At 55.5% G+C, this 20528-nt stretch overlaps 3 protein-coding genes across 8 annotated transcripts; all 3 read right to left on the bottom strand.

Moving 5' to 3' along the window:
- Positions 1 to 812: 812 nt before the first annotated feature.
- CHRNB1 (cholinergic receptor nicotinic beta 1 subunit) lies at positions 813 to 8788 on the bottom strand. 2 transcript variants are annotated; one of them, XM_075560853.1, is made up of 11 exons: positions 8667 to 8788; positions 8439 to 8578; positions 7837 to 7881; positions 7283 to 7392; positions 7068 to 7176; positions 6544 to 6691; positions 6054 to 6263; positions 2789 to 3012; positions 2265 to 2446; positions 1661 to 1808; positions 813 to 1396 (listed from the first exon to the last, which is right to left on the bottom strand). In XM_075560853.1, the coding sequence occupies exons 1-11, from the start codon at positions 8728 to 8730 to the stop codon at positions 1256 to 1258; spliced, it is 1521 nt and encodes a 506-aa protein (XP_075416968.1). In that variant the 5' UTR covers positions 8731 to 8788; the 3' UTR covers positions 813 to 1255. The 2 variants fall into 2 exon arrangements, with proteins under 2 accessions (XP_075416968.1, XP_075416969.1); XM_075560854.1 differs by having other exon boundaries at positions 7283 to 7389.
- A 146-nt stretch (positions 8789 to 8934) lies between these two features.
- FGF11 (fibroblast growth factor 11) lies at positions 8935 to 15762 on the bottom strand. 5 transcript variants are annotated; one of them, XM_075560843.1, is made up of 5 exons: positions 15246 to 15762; positions 12190 to 12300; positions 11839 to 11942; positions 11027 to 11225; positions 8935 to 10778 (listed from the first exon to the last, which is right to left on the bottom strand). In XM_075560843.1, the coding sequence occupies exons 1-5, from the start codon at positions 15613 to 15615 to the stop codon at positions 10708 to 10710; spliced, it is 855 nt and encodes a 284-aa protein (XP_075416958.1). In that variant the 5' UTR covers positions 15616 to 15762; the 3' UTR covers positions 8935 to 10707. The 5 variants fall into 5 exon arrangements, with proteins under 5 accessions (XP_075416958.1, XP_075416959.1, XP_075416960.1 ...); XM_075560844.1 differs by having other exon boundaries at positions 11027 to 11141; XM_075560845.1 differs by having other exon boundaries at positions 13983 to 15389.
- Positions 15763 to 15943: 181 nt separating this feature from the next.
- TMEM102 (transmembrane protein 102) lies at positions 15944 to 18242 on the bottom strand. The gene is made up of 2 exons (XM_075560848.1): positions 17587 to 18242; positions 15944 to 17489 (listed from the first exon to the last, which is right to left on the bottom strand). The coding sequence occupies exons 1-2, from the start codon at positions 17798 to 17800 to the stop codon at positions 16159 to 16161; spliced, it is 1545 nt and encodes a 514-aa protein (XP_075416963.1). The 5' UTR covers positions 17801 to 18242; the 3' UTR covers positions 15944 to 16158.
- Between the last annotated feature and the right edge of the window lie 2286 nt (positions 18243 to 20528).

The following is a 20528-nucleotide window of genomic DNA, read 5'->3' as shown; positions in this document are numbered from 1 at the left end:
AGCTTCCAGCCATTGGACAGATGTGAAACCCTGTTCACTTCAGGTACATCACTGCTCTCACCGCAGCCCCCGGTTCAGACCTTCTCTGGTCTCACCTCTGGGCAGAAGCATTAACTCGGTTTTCCACTCACACAGCCTGCTGTACACAAATGCCGGGCCCAAGGTCCCCGCGTCTTTCAAGGACCATGCCTTAAGCCTTTTCCCAAATTAAAAGGAAACTGGAGACATGACCTCCGGTGCTCCTAACCTTCTCCTGAACTTCAACTCCTTGTCCCCACCTTCCCTCCCTGGCATCTTCTCGAGAGTAATGGAGAATGGGCAGGTACAATGAATGAAGGTGGTCAGGTGGGTGTGGGTTTTGAGGGATTCTGGCGTGCATTCCTTAACTAGGACCGGTAGCCACTTGTCAGCACTAGCAAGTTGCTGCCAATGGAACATGAGTTGATTAGTTGGGTTTTTTCCCGAGAGAATTCAGACATCCAGATTTCTCTACAAAGCATCCCAATTTCAAAAGGTAATCAACTAACGCATTTAAAACATGTACCATGGGCCAAGCCAAACCCACATGTTCACGACCTCTGAAATACACTGTACAGTGCTGGTCTGATGACGTCCACACCACCCTCTGGGGGAAAACACTTATTAGCTTCATTGTACAGATAAGGAAACTGAGGCAAAGAGCAGTTTCAGAGGTTTGTCTGATCTTTGAACACCAAAGCCGGCGCCTGAATGAACAATTTAAAAAATCTTTTCCTCTCATTACAAGTACGTGCTATCAGAAATGACTATATGTATATTTTTAATTTAATTAATTTATTTTTAATATGTATATTTATACTGAGGGTAATACTCATCACCAAAGAATAAATTACCGAAAAGAAAAAATGACCACTAGTCCCAACATGCAAAGATATACACTACTAAATTGGTATTGTTCCTTCTGGACAAATAATTTCCAATTCAAGCAACAAATGTTAAGCACCTACAGAAGATGAGGCCTTGTGCGGGAGCGCTGGGGATAAGACGGTAAACTTGTTCTTTGATCTATTTCATGGGGAGCCAAAGAAGCTTCTTCAAGGACTCAGAGTAAGCCCAAAGTTCCCATCTGTCTCAGTCCCACTTCATTCCCAGGGAGGGAAATGGAGAGCTGGGTCCCTAGTGAAGGTGCTAAGAGGTGAAGAAGGGACAGGGTCAGTGACTACTGCAAAATTCTTGCGTCCGTTGGCTGTGGTCTTGGGGCTCGGCCCTTCTGTCCTCATGGAAAGGGGTCTGGAGGAGGCACGTGGTATGAGGCATCCAAAAAGATGACCAGGGTCCCGACGCTCGTGAAGATGATGAAGGTCCATAAAAAGAGGCGGTCCACTACCATGGCCACGAACTGCCAGTCCTCCTTCAGCTGGCCCAAGGCAGAAGGGAGTGTTCTGGAGGCGCGGCCCGCAGCGAGTACCGAGCACCTTCCACCCCCCTTAATGAGCAAAGAGCGGCACAGAACCGGAGAGGAAAGGCCGCCAGCGAGAAAAGTGGCAGGGAAGCCAGGGCGGTGCCCAATCAAAGAGCCCTCTAATCAGACACCAAACGGGCTTAGAGACCGCGCTTGAGCTCCAGGGGGTTGGGGGGAGCCCTTAGCCGGCCCTGCCTTGCCCACTCTCACTGGACTCACCGCGTCGTGGTCCTCCTGCTCCTGCAACTGGCGGGCGATGTAGCTGATGGAAGAAACGGCTTCCCGGAGCTCGGGGGGCAGGCCCCCAGCCCGGCTTGGGCCATCCATATATCGCCGCAGGTCGGAGGTGGACAGTTCAGGCTGGAACCTAGAGGTGGAATGACACGGGTCCCACCCCGACGCAAAGACACAACCCACACCAGCGCCCTAAGGCCCGCCCCAACGCCCTTCGGACTCTCCCAGCCTGTGGGAACCCTCAACAACACCGCGTTCCCCCAGCTCACTGCCCCTGAGTCGATTGCAACTTCAAAGAGACCCCCATAGGACAGGGTAGAACTGCCCCTGTGGGTAACGGAGACTGGCACTTTTTAGGAAGAGAAAGCCTCTTCTTTCTCCCGTGGAGCAGTTGGTGGTTTCGAACAAGCCTGCTCCAAGTCCTCCCACTCCTCTACTTTCTACCGCCCCACAGCGGAAGGAATACTACAACTCCCATGATGCTCAACCACCGTACCATCCGGGAGCATAAGCCTATTTTCGCATAGACTTCTGGGACCTGTAGTTTCCCCGCCTCCCTTCTCTGTGGTCGATAGAGAGTAGGCCCTACCTGTGGAGTTTGGGGAAGAGAAAATCACTTGGAGGCTTCCGGATGAAATATTCATCTATTCCCCTACCCCAGCCACTCCCTGGAGAATCTCTGAGGGGGAGAGAAGGGGGCTCCGGCATCTGATCTCTCTCAGTTTTGGGCCTTCTCAGGCCCAGGTACCGTGGTAGCTTGTGGATGAATATCTGCAGATGAGTGGATAAGAGGTATTGAATAAGAGGTATGCTTTCAGACATAATGAAAACAAGCAACCACCTTCCTTACCGGGGCCCATTCTTTGTGTGCATAAATCTAGTCCCAGAGACTAACTAGGAAGTACACTCTACAACCGTAAGAGCTCTTGTATAATTTCCAACCTGGAGAATGTCTCTTCGTGGACTCAGAGCAGATAATATTGCTTTAGAATGTAAAGTAACTATGGCATGATGACAGATGGATAAGAATAATTAGGTCAAACGACACTGGGACAGAAAGTTAAATACTCGATTTGGCAATTAACACAGATCGGGGGTACAGATCTTTCATACCTTTCGAACCCAAAGGGGCATTTGATGGGTGTGGGGTGAGCGGTGGTGCAGGTTGAGAACCACCACACTAAGGATGACTGAGAAGGTGACGAGGACCATAGTGAACATGAGGTACTTGATAATGATGGGGACTGCTAGGGAGGTCTCAGGCACTTTGTCTGCCAGCAGCAACAGGAACACAGTGAGGGTCAGCAGGGCAAAGATGGAGAGCCCCATCTTCTCCCCTGGGGGTCAGAGAGGAAGGAGAATTAGGCTTTTCTAGAAGGCATGCTCTATGGCATAATCAGTGACTGTTTCCAGTCCACTCAAGGCCATCTGCACACAACGAATTCGTGCAACTCCAATGTCTAGATTTCCCCTCCTGAAATCTAGGATCAAATCCACCTGTCAGCGTACGTAACCTGTTTGGCTACCCAATAGCCATGTCAAATTTAACATGTCTCCTATCTTCGAACCTGTTCCTCTCATATTCTTGCCCATCTCATAAATGACAATTCCATCTTTCCCATGGCCCAGACTCAACCCCTGGGAGTCAGCCTTAATTTTCCTTTCTTTGTCTCCTCCCATAGGTAACCCACAACAAACTATTGACTTAAGAATATGAGGGTAGATTAAAAAAGTGATTGTTATAGTCATAGAAACATATTAAGTAAAAAACATCGAAACGTGAAACTATTGTTTATAGACCTTCTCGCCATCTAAGTCTATCCACCATCTATCTGTTTCTATCTCTCTAACCCTCCTCTGAAGAATTCCGTATTCTTTGATTGATACCACATCAAAAGGGCAGTTTTGGCATCGTCAAGGGACCAAAACTATGTTGCTTTTGAATGTTCATTGCGTCGGAGAACAAAACCAATGGGCAAGATTGGGGCTGTAGGGTGGATGGGGTAAGGTTTCCCAAGGAAAGGCTTATAAAATAGCCCTTCTACCCTCTAAAGATGAGCAGGGACAGTCTCAGGACTGTTCCTCTGTGCAACTTGTCTCGCTTTTTCAGTTTTCAGTGATCTTAACACTTCATCATAAACCTTTAGGATCATCTTGTGTCCTTTGAGAAAAATCTACCAAGATTACTCCTTTGTAACCTGCAAAATAGTCACCCTAACCTTCTGAGCAGACTCTGTGCCTTGAATTTAATGATCCAGCGCATTCTCTCAGAAGCCAGTTTTGGTTGGACGTGTGTTTTGAAGGTGACCCCCGTGAAACTAAGACAAATATGCTACCGAGGGAACTTGTCTGCAGCCATCCACCTGCTGAACACGGTTTGGAATAAACCCACGCATAAATAACTGGGGCCTACCTAGCAGCAACGCTTTCTGACTTGCCCCCATCTTGCCTGAAACTAGTTATTTAACATTTCGACCACTAACACGCTGGTCCAAACTACCCTTGTCTTGGTTATAATAAAGAACTGCCACAAAAACCAAAACAACAGAATTTGCCTAGCTGTTCTCCTGGCCTCATCCGTGGTTCCCTGCAGAGTGCTCTTGACTGAACGAACAGCCAGGATGATCTTGTCAAAATGTAAGTCAACTCATATCGCTCCTTTTCTCAAAACCCTTCAGCGACTCCTCCTCCCCTTCCACACAGAAGCCCAAACCTTGAGTCTCATCTACAAGACCTTCCCATTATCTCACTGACTTCATCTCCCACTGCGTTCCCCGTACTTACTTCATTCAGTACAATGGCCGCTCTCAGCCCACTCCCTTTACGCTCACTCTTTGCTTCTGCCTGGAACGATCTTCTCCAGGAGAGCTGCTTGGCTCATTCGCCTGCTTCCTTCCCATCTTTGTTCAATCGTCCCCTTTTCAGTGAAGGGTTTGCCAGCATAAAATGCAGCCCCTCGCCCAGTCTGCAACCTCCCCAGCACTCCTTTCTACTTTACGTTCCTCTTCTGCACTAGTTCCCTTCACAAGGGAACCTGTGTGAGCCAGAACTTGATAAAACTGTCTTATTTTCCTGGGTGTTGCAAACTTTCCACCATTGTCCTGGTGCAGTCTTACCATTTTTCTATTGCTCTCACTTAGGGAAAATTACTGCCATTCATAATCCATCTCTGACAGGATTCTATCTTACACAGGTTCTGGCTTTTGCCAGTTTTTCCATCGCTAGTCGATGACTTGTACATGGACTTTCCCACTGGAATGTTTCTTCACGGATGTATTCTGAGTGCTTAGCACCTACTAGATGCTCAACCTCGGAATAAATGCACCAACCCCCCTATAGCCTTTACCAGAACTTCTTAGCCATTGGAAGAGTCTAAAACGAAATGAAGTATTCAAGGATATGCAAGGTGGCTGGGCATTCCTGTGGCATATAACAGGTTCGGAAAACTTCATGGAAAGTGTTGAAATAAGTGACTTCCATGATCTGCAATCCTTTAGTTCTAGTACTTTGGGTTCCAAGATGTATCCTGCTCCCAGAAGAAGTGGGCAGTGTCCTTTGGAAGTGAGTGGCAGGGTGTACCCTGCAATCTCCTTCCATAAAAAGGAGAGGAGGAAACCTTATTTTGAATACTCGAATGACCTGGGGTTCCTCCGTGAAACCGACTGGTCTCAACTTGAGTCGGAATGCCCAAACTGCCCCTCGCTAACTATCAGGCCAGCCAAGTGAGTTAAGCTCTTTCTGCCTCCTGATCCTCCAGTGTAAAATGGAAATGACCGTACAGTACTTACCTCTCTGGGTTTGCTGTCAAGACTCGAAGTGAGCTCATATATGTGATGTGCTAATTGTATAATCTCATAGCAAGTGCTCAAAACTAGTACAGAGAATACCAACACGTTAAAGAGTTTACTGGGTACCGGGCAATTAATCCTCACCACAATTCTATATAGTACTGCCCCCATTTCCATATCAGGAAACTTGAGAAACAGAAATGTCCCTGTTACTACATTATGCTGTCTTGCAGAGAAACGCTGGCTGTTAATTCCCTGGGAGGTTAAGGGCATATCTGAAAAAGTAGGGAAGGGGGATGCTCAGAATGGAGAAAAGAGGAATTGTATCCATTTGAGAGTTCACTGAAACAGTTCTAGAGTCCTACCACCAGACTAGAGAGAGGGTAGCAGAGGGGAGGCAGAAAACCAGGGGTTGGGCTCACTTCAAGGCAAGGAAAATCAGGGTCCAGCGGGGTCTCTCTGGTTGAAGGGAAAATCCAGGGTGGGATTTTGGAAGCAGCACTCTGGTGTCCTCAGTAGGCAAGAAAACCCTGCCTGGATTCACAGCTGAGCCTTGGTGCAAGAAGCGTTGGGTAACCTTACCCCCTTACCTGCATCGGGAGGCAGATAGAAGACAAAGATGGCCAGGAGAGTGATGAGGATGCAGGGGGCGATGACGTTGACCAGGTAGAAGAGAGGCTTCCGGCGAATGATGAGATAGAAGGCTATCTCCTGATGCTGTCCTTCACCTCCTCCCCTCGGGTCCCCGACAGGCGGGATCAGCCTCGAGGGTTTATGAATGAGCTCCCATTGACCGTTCTCTGGGGGAGGAGAACAGAGGCGGGAGTCTTCCTGGTCAGTCCCAGATATGGCTTGCTCAGCCACATTCCAGTCTCGAGATTGATGTGGGGCTAGCTATGAACACTGGGCTGGGCAGCCCCATCTCCAGTGACCTTGGACTAGCTTCTATCTCCTTCTCTGTCCTACTTCTTTTACTGGCCACCCAGGGTTGTATTGGGCACTGCTGACCCAGTATATTTATCAGCCTGTTAGAAATGGGAAAATGTAAAGCCCAGGGCCATGGGGGCCGTGCCAACTCACCAGTGAAGGTACCTTCGTGAATGTGAATTTCCTGCCGCTCTTCTCCATCGGGCCCCAAGCCTGTCCACAGGCTGACCTCTGAGCTGTCGTAGCTGTAGGAACTGAACACCATGGTGCAGTTCTGCCAGTCAAAAGGGAAGTAAGTGACCTGGACAGAGGGGGGGAATTGTTAGCAAGCACGGCAAGAGAGTGGGTAGGGACTGAGGGAGCTTGCAGGGGAGGTGCCAGAGCAGATGGGGGTCAGAGGTTATGGGGTACTGAGGAGACAGGGGTGACGAGGGAAGTGAGGTTACAGGAGCATTGGCAGGGTATTAACTGAGGCCATTGGGTAAACACGGGATGGGATGTTACTTAGGAAGACTGGGGGTGGGGTCAGTGAGGGTGTACAGAGAAGATGCAACCCAACCAAAAACCAAGGTGGCACAAGAGATGCGGGCCATGGAAGAGATGGGACAATCCGGGAAGTCAGAGGAGAGGGAGGGCTCCTAAAAGCGCCCCGAGCTTTCCAGGCATGACCTGGGCACCTGGATGCTACAACTGCTCCGATACAGGCCCGGAGGCTGCCAGCGCACAGAGCCGTCGGAGGACACCACCACGTTTACGTCCAGAGCGACGTCAAAATTTCCATCGTTGCTGTCAGGGGAAGGGATCTCGGTCTAAAATCAGGCGTGGTCCTGTGGCCCCGCCCCTCCCGCGACCCTGCCCACCCCCCCCCCCCCAGGTTCTGGAGGCCCCTTACTTGTTCAGGAGCACCACGTCTGGCAGCCACACGGATTGCGCGGTGACGCGCACCGAGTCAATGTGCTCGTAATCCTCGGGGTTCCAGCTCAGCCTGTAGTCCGTCCACTCCTCGGAAAACAGAGTGAAGAACGAACTAGGGCTGGAGGCTGAGAGGGAACTCCACTGTTCCTGGAAAGCGTGCTAGGGAGAGGAACCACGTCGGACCGGACCGGGGAGCGGCTGTGGGGTCAGGAGGCCCAGGGTTCAGGCTCCCGCCCGGCCGCTGCCTTAGCTAAGGTGGGCTCCAGCCCCCACTTATTTTATTCCGTAAAAAGAACGATACTGCTTTACAAACAACGGGTGGCCTAAAACCTGTAGTTAAAAATAATAGAATGAAAAACACATGGAGCGTAACTCCTCTCCTGTAGCACAGCTCGGCAGTGTTTCCAGAAGCTTCCCTTTCCGTTATACATGTGTTTTCGGGGATGGTGGAAAGGAAGGACGTCCTGCCTGGACAGTCAAGGAAATGGCCTAGGTAGCAGGAGGCTGTCCCACCCCGCAGGGCTTCCGTACCAGGTCTAGGTACACCTTTGTGTTCATCTCTTCATCCTTCTCGTTCTAAAAGGGAAATGTATACAGGGAAGAGGTTAAAGGGGATGTCGGGGGAGAGATGAGGGTCACGGTCCCCTTTTCTGAGTCCCACCCACCTGAACCCAAACTCCTCCCATATTTCCACAGACTCTTTTCTACCAGGGAGTCTGCCTGTCTGCCGCCCTCGCTCCGCCCATCCCTCTGACTGGCTCCTTCGCAGGCTTCCCCGTGCGCGTTCGGCCCTGAGCGTCGCCTCCCGCGGTTTTTTAGTTCGTTTTGATTTTGGGTTTTTTTTTTCTTACTCTGTCGGGCACCGAGGTGCGAGGTGCGCCCCAGCCTAGCAGTTTCTGAGCCAGCCGGGCCTTAAGGTCTTCCCTGGGTTCCAGCTGCTTCTTCAAGGCCAGCCCACCCACCACGCTCTCGGCTCCACCCCGAGCCTGGCCAAGGGACACGCCCACGACTTTCCCATTGGTCCTGTTTCCACTCAATCTCCCGCCTCGCTCCAGGCCCCGCCCCTCGGCCCCAGGCCCCGCCCCCTCGGCCCGTCGGGGAGCCGGACCCCAGGCGGCGCCGAGCGACCTCACCAGACTGATGAGTTGCGCCAGGGTGAGGCCGACGCTGACCCGGACGCGGTCTCCCAGCTCTCGTGCCGGCCGCACGGAACTGTCATAGCCCGAGAAAAGTTTGTTGCGGAGCCGACCCTCCGCCTCTGAGCCTTGGGCGCCTGCGGAAGGAGCGCACGCAGTGAAGGCCGCTGTCGGACCACCCTCCCTGACCCTGCCTGCCATTGCCCCCTCGGGGTCCGCACTCACCCGGAGGGAGTGGCGCCCACAGAGCTCCCAGCAGCAGCAGCGGCAGCAGCGCCCTCCGGGTCATGGCCGCCGGCAGAGCTGGCTGAGTGAATTGCCTAGCCTGCACTGCCAACCCAGGGGAAGTGACGAGGCTCCCGGGAATGTGCACCTGTTGCTGGGGGGCAGCCGCCAGCCCACCCGCCCCGCCCCCAGGGCTGGGTCCTGGGTCCCGCCCCCGACAACTGCGGGTGCCCGCCGCCCCCAGATAACGGACACAACTTCTTCGGTGTATAAATCGTCTTTAATTGAGAAAGCGTGGGGTGGACACCCGTTCTCCGGGGTGCGGAGCCAAGAGATGGGGCGATGCCTAAGCGGCGTTTGTGGGAGTGAGGGGGGCATCCACCCCTCCAGCGACAAACTAGGAGAAAGGGCGGGGGAGAGTGACCCAGCTCAGGGCCCAAGTCCCTCCCTCAAGGTTTCACATTCAACGCCCCGCCCCCACCCGATTTGAGGCATGTGGAAGTCACCTCCTAGGCTTGTGGGTACCCAGCCTTTTCTAGGCCTGCCCCTACTTCTCTGTTTTCCAGAAAAGTCTGGTCAGGCCTTTTTTGGGTACCTAAAACCCAGCTGAGGTCATAACCTGTAAGGTAATGAATGCAAAGCTAGAAGCTTGGGGCAGCGGGTGAAGATCTAGGGTGTGTCGTCGTGTCAAGGGGAGAGAAATGAGACTTATTGCTGAATTGGGGTCTCCTCGCTGGGGATCAAGGCTGGGTCCCTTTGTCCTTTCATTTCCAGATCATCATTCTAAAGAACTCAGCTTTAAAGGGACTGCTGGGAAGGAACGCTTGCTGAGGTAGCTCATGTCCCCCCAAAACCCAGACACAGGTCCCACCATGCCATGGGTTTTGCCCCTTTCCCATCCCAGCTTCCCTATTATAGGCTAGGGAGCCTTCCAAAATTCCTCTGCCTTTTCTAGACTCCATTCCCCTGGCAGGACCCCAGCTGGGTTCCAGGAGCTATAAATTGCATTTAAAAATAAGGTTAGCATTCTATATGAAAGAATAATTTTTTCTCTTTATTCTCTAGGAAAAATAAGAAGTGGTACTTAGTTCATCCAGAACTTTGTTCTTTGTGAATCACAACAGGGTCCTTTCCAGAGCCCAGCCTTAACGGGTGGAAGCGTGGGAGTATGAATCTAGAACCTACTCTAGAGCAATACTATGGCTATGCAGGGCCCAGTCCCATCCTGTGGGGCTGGGGGAGGAAGCGCTGAGATTTGTGGTCTATGTCCTAGAGCGGAGATTCAGGACAAGTATGGCTCCACATAGGTTTAGAACCCCGTGCTCTAGAACTGGTTGTCTCTGGGATAAGGAGGTTTAAGCCTGTGGTGATCTGAGACTGGTCCCAGTTCAGACTGTGGCGTCGGCCTGACAAGCATTAAATCCAGCCTTCCTCTACTTGGAAACCAAGGGTCTGGGTGAAGGACAGAAGCCTAGTGGATTCAGAACAGTTTGGCAGCGTGCCTAGATTCCAGCACAAAGTTCTAGTGCAGAAATGGCCCTGGCTGGAGGGGGCGGGGCTGATGTTCCAGAACCTGTCCAGTCCAAGGCAGAAGGTGGAGTGGGGAAAAAGGGAAATTAATCCTGAGCGTCAATGGAACTAGAAGTCTATGGTCCAGTGGCAATGGAGAAGGGCCATGAGGTCCAAGAACTGGCAGGGCCTGGGGCAGGGGGTGTTTAGGTCCTGGTTCTGTCCATTTTGGAAACCACAGCGCTATCCCAGGAAAAGGTTTGGTGGGGAGTGTGGCCATGGAAGGAAAGGGGAGAGTGATCAACCAGGTCCATTTTCAGACACTCTCTGTGCCTCCCTTCTGGGCTCCAGGATTGGTGGGTCTTGGAAATCCCAGCCAGCTCCAAGGCACCCCCAGGGAACAGCACCTGGTGGAACCTGGCTGCCCAGAGCATGAACGTGGCAGGCAGGGATGAGAGCCGGGCCAGGGAGAGGCGGTGGTGGTGGCTGGTTCAGTGGGAGTGCAGGAAGCCTCCGGCCCGGCGACCGCATTTCAGGAGTCAGGGGGACTGGAAGGAGAAGTCTCAGGAACGCTGTGGAGGGAAGGCTCCCGGTACATGGCCACTGTAAGGGGGAGAGAAAGGAACAGGAAGGTGAGTTAGGCACCGAAGAATCCACACAGCCGGAGCTCTGAAAGGACTCCCCTCCCATACACTCACCCTCTGGGAACCCCCAACCCAGAGAAAGAGGACCACCCCCCAGACTTGCAAAGACCAAAGCCTTTGTGGCTTGACCTGTCATGTGTCAGTAAATGCCCGTGTCAAGGTCAATACCGTCCCGAGCAGCCCATCTTTTCTTGAGGTCATACCCACCCTCCAGGAGCTTGGGTACAAAGTGAGCAGCTGCCTTGGTCTTCTTGACTCGGTTTCCCTTCATGACCCGGCCCTCCTTGTCCAGGCCTAGGTACCAGGCCCGGCCAGAACGGCGCTGGCGGTAGAGAGCAGAGGCGTACAAAACATAGTAATTCTCAAAGACGCACTCCTTAAAGCGACACTCAGCTGTGAAATGTGGCTGAGGAGACAAAGACCCAGACAGTCACAGACAGACAGAGACAAACAGCCACATCACTGAGCAGAAAGGAGCCCTGGGAAGGAATATGATGGGATGTCACCCATGCACTTCCATTGGAGCCCAATTTCTGAGTCCAGGCAGGACCTAAGGCACGGGGAGGACCAGGAGGAGAAGGAGCCTGGTAGGCCCCTGAGAGCTAAGAGCGCGACTCCCAGGGACCTGAACTAAGACCATTCCCTCCCTCCACTCTACCGTCAGCCCTCACACCATCCCCTATCTTGAAGGGCTCTGGGGAAGGGAACAATAACTAATGCTGGGAGAGGTTGAAGGAGACCCACCGTAGGGGTCCTAGAAGGCTAAAGAAATTGGACTTTTAAAGGGCCTGGGTGGTGTTGTTTTCTTTTGCTGGGGCGGGAGAGGCTGTGCGAAGAGCAGGGATCGGAGGGACTCTAGAGGAAGTGTCCTTGCTCTCAGGTGGCCAGTGATGGCAGGTTCTCAGTCAAAGCTGGGAGAAGAAGGGGTTGGTCATGGGCTGTAGAATACCAGTCCTTGAGGGAAGCTGTAGGCAGGGGGAGTGCCCTGTACCCCATGCCTCTGGGCCTCAGCGTCTCACCGAGCTGTAGAGAAGGCCCTCGGCGTTCATGGCCATGTAGTGGCCCAGCCTGGTACTCTGGATGGTGACCACACGCAGCCCCACGGGGATCAGGTTGAAGTGGGCTGAGGGTGGAGAGAGTGGAAATCAGCACCCCCAGGCTGCTTCTAGCCTTCATCTGAGCCCCCTCTCCACCCCCACCCAGCTCCACTTCTTCCCTGGGGGGGGGGTGGCCGGTGTGTGTGTGTGTGTGTGTGTGTGTGTGTGTGTGTGTGTCAAGGAGACAAAGGGATTGTGCCTGAAGGAGGACTAGCATGATCATCTCCTCCCCCTTCACTCCCCCCACCCTTCCCAGCAGACGGTGCCCCTCACTGAAGGAGCTGGTGTCCTCTGGGGTGCCCTGGATGCTCCCATCAGGATTCGCCTGGAGGTAGAAGCCTTGGCGGCAGAACAGTTTGGTGACGATGCCTTTGAGCTGAGGCTCTGGGGAGAGAGGCATTCATCTTTGAAATGACATCTCTGTTCCCAGGAACATTCCTACACTGGGCGGGATCTAAGGGTGGGAAAAGGGAATGGAGGTACAAAAAGGGGGTGGTCCCAGGGCCCCAGCTCTCTAACCTCTCGGACTCCTGAGGAAGATGGGGTGTGGGCCCTCTTGGCTTCCCATAACCAAGAGCTTTCCATTTAATTGATGGAGAGATTTATTCCAATGGCTTAATTCCTACTCTACAGCTCAAACGAAAGGGGGGAGGGGAGGAGGAGGAAACAGAGAGATATATCAAAAGGCAGAGGAGGGAGGGAGGGAGATAAGCAGGACTGCGAAGGGGGTGGTGTGTTTGCGAATATATGTGTGTGTGGAGGGGGGAGGCAGGGTGACCACAGGGCAGGCTCCCCCTCAGGAGAGGGGGTGGGGCTGGGCCTGACGCTGACTCAGCACCTGCTGCCGCGCGGCTGCTGGCTTGGCTTCGGCCTCCGCTTGGCGCAGAGCCCTCCTGTCTGACACTGACCCATCTGTCGGTCTGTCTGTCAGTCATTCAGCTGGCTCGTGCGGGGGAGGGGAGGGGGGAGGGCAGCCCACCATGAGGTTCAGCCTCTCTCCTACAGTCAGGTAACCCGTCTGGGGTGGAGGGGCCTTCAATACGGTACCCAGGAAGTTGGGGGAGGGGTCGAGGAGGTGGAGAGGCAGGCGGAGTCACGTGGGGGCTGGGTCCCACTCAGAGGGTGGGCTGCGGACCGTACCACTGCGGACCGTCGGTGCCAGCGGGAGGAGGGCGTGAGGGGACCGTCTCCAGGGGAGCTGGGAGCGGACGGGAGCGGGGCCAGCGGGACTTCCTGCCCGTGCTACCTGGACGGGGATTACATGCTACCCATTACAACTTCTCCTTCTCCGTCGCTTGCTTGCTGCCGACTCCCCGTGTCCCCCCTTGCCGGTGGTACCAGCCCCCCAGTCACCGGGCTCTTCGCCAGCACACTGGAGCTGCAACTGGAGCTGAGTGCCTCCCGGCAGAGGGTCCCCTGAGCCTCGGGGACTCGGTTTCCGAGTCGCACGGGGAGGCTTTCGCGGGTGGGGGTGGGGGGTACCCAGCGCCCATCTTGAAGCGCAGGTCACGGGAGGAGGGCGGACCAAGGGGCGGGCTGGCCAAGTAGCTGCAAGGGCACCCGGGGGAGAGCTGGGCAGCTTGGCCCCGAGCCAGCCGGGCTCGGCTAGGAAGAACCCAGCCAAACCGTGGAGGAGCGGGAGCACCGGGGCGGGGGCGGGGCAGCCGCAGAAAACCTCGGGGTGACCCGGGCGCCCAGAACCCCCAGCCCCCTCGACTCGGGATGGAAAGAATCGCGAGAGCCGGCACGTAGGCGGAGGGCAGTGGGGGTGGGGACGCCGGTGTTTGGTGTAAGGGGGGGGGGGACAGGAGCTGCCAGGCTTCGGGGCGCCAGACTTCACCCCTCAAGCTTTCCCCTTGCCCTCGAAAGCAAGGAGACCTAGGCTTTGTGGGAGAGAGAGGAAACTGAGGTGCAGTTAGACAGGCGGGGACTTTGTCGTCCGGGCCCACCCTCTTCCACTTCCGGGGAGACCCCTCGCCCCACGCTTCAGCCTCCCTGGCCTCTCCCTTCGCAGCTATAGACCCTCCACCCCCCCGGCCCGGAGTCCCCGCCCCGGCCGCACTCACCCGGGCCGGGGGCCGGCCGCGCGGGCCGCCCCCCGCACAGTCGCACCTTGGACAGCAAGAGGAGGAGCTGCTTCTGGCAGAGGGACTTGGTGCCGCGGGGACACACGCGCCGCTGCGCCGACACGGGCCGGCTGCTCCCGGGCTCGCGGACCTCCCGCTTCTGCCGGATCAGGCTACTGGCCAGCGCCGCCATGGCGCCCCAGGAGGAGGCACCCCCAAACTGGCCGGCGCTCGGAGCGCACCGGGCTCCCCCAGAGAAACCCGCTCACCACGGCATGCTCGTGCCTCTGGCCGGGACTCACCGCCCCACCCACAAGATCTGAGGCTAAGCCCTAGAGCCCCCCCACTCAGTCACCAGTTCCGACCTTCGGGGATCCCCCGTGCCGTGCTCGCTCCACCGGGCCCGGCAGCCCTCCGGACGCTCAGTCGACCCTGCCCTCAAAATGTGCCTCTTACGGAAAGCCCCCACACACTGCTCTACAGTGTTCTGGCTCCAATCCCAAAGGGGAGAACCCCCCAAATTACCAAGATGTTGTTCCACTATCGCCAGACACCTCTCCACCTGATTTTGGGGCCCTGCACCCTTAGCAGACCCACTCTTGTATCTACAGAGCGTGAGTCCTCTGCTTTGAGAATATTGGCTCACCCACCTCCACGAGGGAACCGCCAATGTCAGAGAGGAACTCAACCTTGCTACTGTTTCCTTTGCTACCCCCGAAATAAAGAGGAGCCCCCACTTTTCAGTGAAATACCCCAGACCTATGCCTTGGAATTTCCAGATTCTTCAGGTTCTGTGAAGAGGTTCCTAGGCCCTCTTTTTAGACAATACCTTTTTCTTTTTTCCTTTTTACCCAGTCACCCCCATGTTTCTGCTACCCACCCCCTTTCCTCGCCTAGCCACCCTCCACTCCTTTAGAAGTCACCTCCAAATTCACCCTTCCTAGCGACACACCAGGTGGTTGTCGGAGGGGCTCACTGTCACCTGGAAAGAAGTGGTGTTAGGTGCTATTTTTTCTTTCTTTTTCTTTTTTTTCCTGGTTGCCCCTTAAATTTCCCTGGGGACAGCTGGTGCTGTTCAGATCCCACGCCCTCCAAATCCACCAGCCCCCCGAGTGGAGTTCACCCACATTGTCAATAGTTCCCAATTGTGAACAGGCCCCCTACTAGTGGGAGCGCATCAGTCTGAGCTTCCGTCCATCCGGCTTCCTCGTCCTCCCCTGGCTACCTACAGCAGCCCCTCTTCCTTCCCCGACGCCCCTCAACCTGTCCGGTCCTGTTGATCCGGCGACGGGTGGCGCTGGCTCCAGGCTCCTCCCTCCTCACGGTCCCTCGCGAGAGGAGCTTCCCCCCGAGCCCATATTGATGCCTTGGGCCCCCAGGAAGGAATGAGGGTGTTTGCAGAGCGCCCCGGTCCGGTGTAGTGGGAGCACTGGGCGAGGCGGCTGGACCGGGCGGAGTGGTGGCGGCGGTGGCGGTGGCGGCGACAGCAGCTCCCCCTCCTCTGAGAGCCGGTCTGGGGGCGGGGCAGGGGGCGGAGACGCCAGGGAAAGAAGGGGGGGGAGAAACTCGGAGGCGGAACCCCAGGGTTCCTTGGAGGCGGGCAGAGGGGCCGGAACCAGGCTGAGCTGTGCATCTGGGCTTGGCAGGGCGGAGGGACGGGAAAGGGACTCCGCTGAGGCCAACCCTGGATTTGGGGTGGAAGAGACTGGACGTTAGATGAAATGGTTGACACCCTGAGAATGTAGAGGGGGATCCTACAGCACGAGAGGAGACTGAGGACGGAAAGGGGGGAGAACTGGAGAGATGATGGTAGTAGTGAGTGGACCCAGGGCGAAAGCCGGCCTCCTTAAATTCCCTGCTTTTGAGTGAATCAGATCGACTAGCCCCAGTCTGCATATAGCTCGCTCCTTTATGCTTTTTGTCAGCACATAGTCTCCCAGATATCGCCATTGGCTCCTAAGGGTAAAGACCAAAAGGCCTGCAGGGAGACGGTTGCCTTAGACTGTCCTGGGGCGGGAGGTGCGCGGGCGACCGCTTGTAGGCGTGGACAGTCTGGAGCGGGCACCCGAGGACGGGAAAGTATGGGAAGATCCGACGGGGCCTTTCGGTACTGGACCTTTGGGCACAGTCTGTTCCCCGGAGAGACTCGGGTAATCTTGAAAGCAGCTTTTGGCACTCAGGTTCTGTCTTCAGTGGGCCCCACCCCCACGCCAGCCAAGCCGCCCCCCTTGCGCGCCGCCTTGGCCTCCTCCACTGCTGCTCGCAGCGCCCCGGTGGGGTCCCCGCGGAGCCGGGCCAAGGCCCCCAGCAGAGCGGCGGCGTTCCCTCCCGCACAGAGCTTGCGGCCGCTCAGGAAATAGTGGGGGAGCGTGCCGGCCTCGAGCACGCGGCCCAGCTCGTCCAGCAGCCCGAGGCAGCAGGCGCCCGCGTTCTCGGGCCGCGCCAGGTAGAGCGCGGGGAGTCGCTCGCACGCCCAGTAGAGCAGCGTCCTCAGCAGGTAGGGCGCCGCGGCCCGGGTCCCCGCCACCAGGGGGCGCAGCAGCGCCTGGGCCGCCGCGTGCGCCTGCCTCAGCGGCTCCGGGATGCGCGTCTTGAGCGCCAGCTCCTGGCGGGCGAAGCAGAGCTGCCAGCCCAAGACGCCCGGCCCCTCGGTGCCGCCGCCCGGCACCAGATAGAAAGAGGCTGACTCGGGCACCGGAGCACCGGCCCAGGAGTGGCTCCTGGCCCCTTCGGGCCAGCCGGCCACGGACACCACGGGGATCAAGTCGAAGAGAAGCAGGCGGCGCGGGGGCCCTGGCGTGGCCAGGAGGACCGTGGTGAATCCCGCGTGGCGGGCGGCGTGCACCAGGCGCGGGGCACCAGGGACGGGGATCAGGGCCTCGGCCACCGCGGCCAGCGAAGCAAAGAACCAAGCAGCTACTTGGGCGGGACACAACGTGGGCCACCCTTCCGGCGCCTCAGGCTTCCCGACCGGGCTTCGGACGACAGCTGGCCTGGTGACGTCACCACACAGTGTCTTCCAGGGTGGCCGAGCACCAAGATCAGTGACGTCAGGCCGAGGCGACTCGGGCCCTGAAACGTCACTCGGTGACTCTTCCGAAGACACCTGCGGCTCAGGCTCAGTGACGCGATCGTGCTGTCGGTCCGAGGAGCTTGGCTGGTCCGTGGGGCATCCTTCGTCCTCGTTTCGGCGGATCAAACCCCATCCCGCTGGGACGGGAGGTCCCAGGCAATCCTGCCACGCCTCCTGGACCGAGGTTCCGCGCACCGACTCTGGGAGGTGGAGCCTGGCGTCACAGGACTCCAGGTCCAGTTGAAGCTCAGGCCCGGCGCCGTCCAGTGAAAACACGGGCACCAGGAGCGTGAAGCCGGCATCGTAGTGAGGCCCCCGGGCGTAGGGACCCAGGGGTGCAGGCCCCAAATCCAGAGAACCCTCGCGAACCCCGCCACGAAGCAGCAAGAGTTCGGCTTGGGAAGGAAAGCGGGGGTCGCGGCGATGAACCAGACCTAAGAGAGAAGGCAAAGCTTGTGGGGCCGTGGCGGGGAGAGGGCGTGGCCTGGCTCCCGGGCTGGGCTCTCTCCCAAGGCAAGGAGGGTTACTTACTGAGCAAGGAGAAGACAAAGTCCTTGGCCTGAAGGAGATCTGACCCCGCTTTGGGCCCGTGGCTCCAGCTCTCCTGCACCCCCAGCTCCTGAATCAGCTGGGTTAGTTCCTGAAGCTGGGCTCCCGAGCAGAAGTCGATGTCTGTGAGCGGCCGGGCTGGGGCCGGAGGCGGAGGGCCCCACCAGGAGCCACCCCCCCAGACCACAGAAGCCATGTGGCTCTACCGATTTGGGCTAAGGACCACACGGAAGGGGGTGGGCTAGGGGCAGCGTAGACGGGTCGATCGTTTCTTCGTGACCTAAAAATCACCCTCAATCTCCCCCTTCCCAAGGTCTGCCCTAGACGCAGGCCACAGCCGGGTCTGCAGACTGAAGGTCTCTAAATGTAATCTGTCTTCAAAGCGAACAAATAAATCCTTCTCGGGCTCTGTCCTTTTCTCTCGTACAGGTCCCCGCCCCCGGAGACTGGCTCATCTGACTCAGCAGGTGCAAAGTCGCTGCTTCCTCCACCTCCACGGGATGCAATAGGCACTCTCTGCCGCCACCCGACGACTCCCTTTGCCTCCCTTCTCTTACCTCTTTTCAGTAGAGGTTTATGGTCTACCTCTTATGGGTAGCTGGTCAGGGTGGGGAAGAGAATGGACAGAGAAGGAGTCAACAGGTAACTTCTTCCTTTTGCCCACCTGGCCACGCCCCCGGATTACGTTCACGCCCCTCCCATCAGAGTGTAGTAGCTCCTCCCATCAGAGTGCAGGCGCTCCTTTCGCCCTCTGAGTTCTTGGCTATCCTGGGAGTTGTAGTTTATTTCTGGATCTCCGGGGTATCGGAGCCACGCCTCCACATCCCTTCCTGCTCTGCCACAGCAGTGTCTGATGGAAGTCGTAGTTTCTATGGAGATCGGCTATTCTAAATCTTTGTGAGCCCAGCTTGCACCCAACAGGACATTTATAGGGGTTGGGGTAGAGGAATAAGGGAATGGAGCTGAATACTCAAAAACCTCACTGCCACCAAGTCCATTCCGAGCCCACTATTCATAGCAGCCCAATAGGACAGACTAGAACTGCGTGGGTTTCTGAGGCAGGAAATCTTGAATGGAGCAGAAAGCCTCACCTTTCTGTCTCAGAGCGGCTGATGGTTTTGAACTGCTGACCTTGTGCTTAGCCGCTGAGGGGGTGGCTTACCAAACCACCAAGACTCCTTATGGAGGTGAATAAAAAGTAACACTGGGAGATGCACCGTTGAGTCTGGCGAGAGAGACATAAAGACCATAGTGTGAGTAGAAGAGCCACTTAGCTCTGGAAGGACTCCACCATGACCTTAGGGCTGGTGTCCTCATTTCAGAGCCGAGGAGGCTGCAGCCTAGGAAAATTGCCCATGACTTATTCAATGTCACAGAGCCAGGAAAGGTCTGGAAAGGGGCTCGCTCCCTGGCTGAGCATCTCCCTGGATTCGTGATGGTTGTGTAAAGTACACACACAGGAAGTGACTCAAGAATGAGCATCTGATCCAGGGAGAGAGAGAGCCATTTCAACTAGCAGTGACTCCCACACAGACACGCATGAGAGGTGGCAGAGAAAATGGAAACGCAAAGCAGGGCTGGGGCAAGGCAATGGAATATTGCTCTCAGCAATATGTGCTTTCAGGAACCAGGACACAGTTTTAAATGCCTGATGGGGCCTGGGGCCAAGATAATGGCATAGAAAGATAGGAAATTAGGTAGACTCACACAGAGATCAGACCAATTTATTGAATTGCCAGGACTTTGTACATCCTCTCTTCCTATTACTCTAGAGTGGGTAAGCCTAAGGCTATGGCCCAGACAATTAAGTAGGAAAACTAGAAAAATGGGAAGTCTATCAAGGGGGAAAAGACAGAAAGCCTTGGGATGTAAATCACAAGGTTAGCAGTTCAAAACCACTAGCTGACCCAAGGGGTTTTCAACTTGTCAAAAGACTGACAGTCTTGGAAACCCACAGGAGCAGTTTTACCCCATCTGATAGAGTCTCTCTGAATCAGAATTAACTTGATGGCAGTGAGTGAGTTCGATCAAGGAGAGGACTCTCATTTTCCAGAGGAGGCTCAAGGAGAGGATCCAGGCCTGAGGCACGCAGACCTCACAAAGGAAGCACATCCCCCTCAGCAACCAGGACTGAGGTCCTTTCCGTACCAAGAGTCCAAGACAGCCCAGGATTGGGCCGTTTCCATGAATCTGGTTGTGTGTGACCCCTGGAATTCATGGCTAGTGCAAACGGTTAAACACTTGATGTGCTAGTCTGGTTTGACTAGAGAAACTAATCCAGAGACACTCATGTGTGTGAAAGAGCTTTATATCAAAGAGTAATTGTATATTAAGAAAATATGCCAGCCAGTCAGATCAAGTCCATGTGCCCATAAGTCCAATATTAACCCATATGCCTGATACTAGTCCATAAATTTTTCTACAGATTCACACAGCACATGCAATGATGCCGAGAGCAGGAAGATCACAGGCCAGTGGGTGGAAAGTCTTGTGGAAGTATCTCAGCGCTGGTGAGGCTCTCCATATGGCTCTTCTAGCTCCAGGGCTCTGGCTGCTATCAGCATAACTCCATGTGGCTTGTCAACAGGAATGTGAAGCAGAGAGTGTGTGTGCTCTGCCTCCAGGGAGGCAGATGGGAGTTCCCAGAATCCTCAGGAGGCGGCCAGGTCCACACAGAGGCATCATTGGCTATAACCTGATTGACGGGCTAGAATCCACCCCTTCCCTAAAGCTGACAGATTATGTAACTGCCACAGGACTACTAACCAAAATGTTGGCAGTTGAAACCCACCTAGAGACACCTCAGGACTCTTGGTGTTGTAGTGGGTTTTGCCTTGGTTTGCTAACCGTGAGGTCAAAGCCACCAGCAGCTTCTCTGGAGACAGAGGCGGCTTCCTACTCTTATAAAGATCTACAACTTTGGA

The sequence above is a fragment of the Tenrec ecaudatus genome, chromosome 10 (assembly GCF_050624435.1).
Source record: "Tenrec ecaudatus isolate mTenEca1 chromosome 10, mTenEca1.hap1, whole genome shotgun sequence".
NCBI classification, from domain to species: domain Eukaryota; kingdom Metazoa; phylum Chordata; class Mammalia; order Afrosoricida; family Tenrecidae; genus Tenrec; species Tenrec ecaudatus.
The sequence above is the reverse complement of the archived record's forward strand: the minus strand, read 5'-3'. Positions and strand labels throughout refer to the sequence as shown.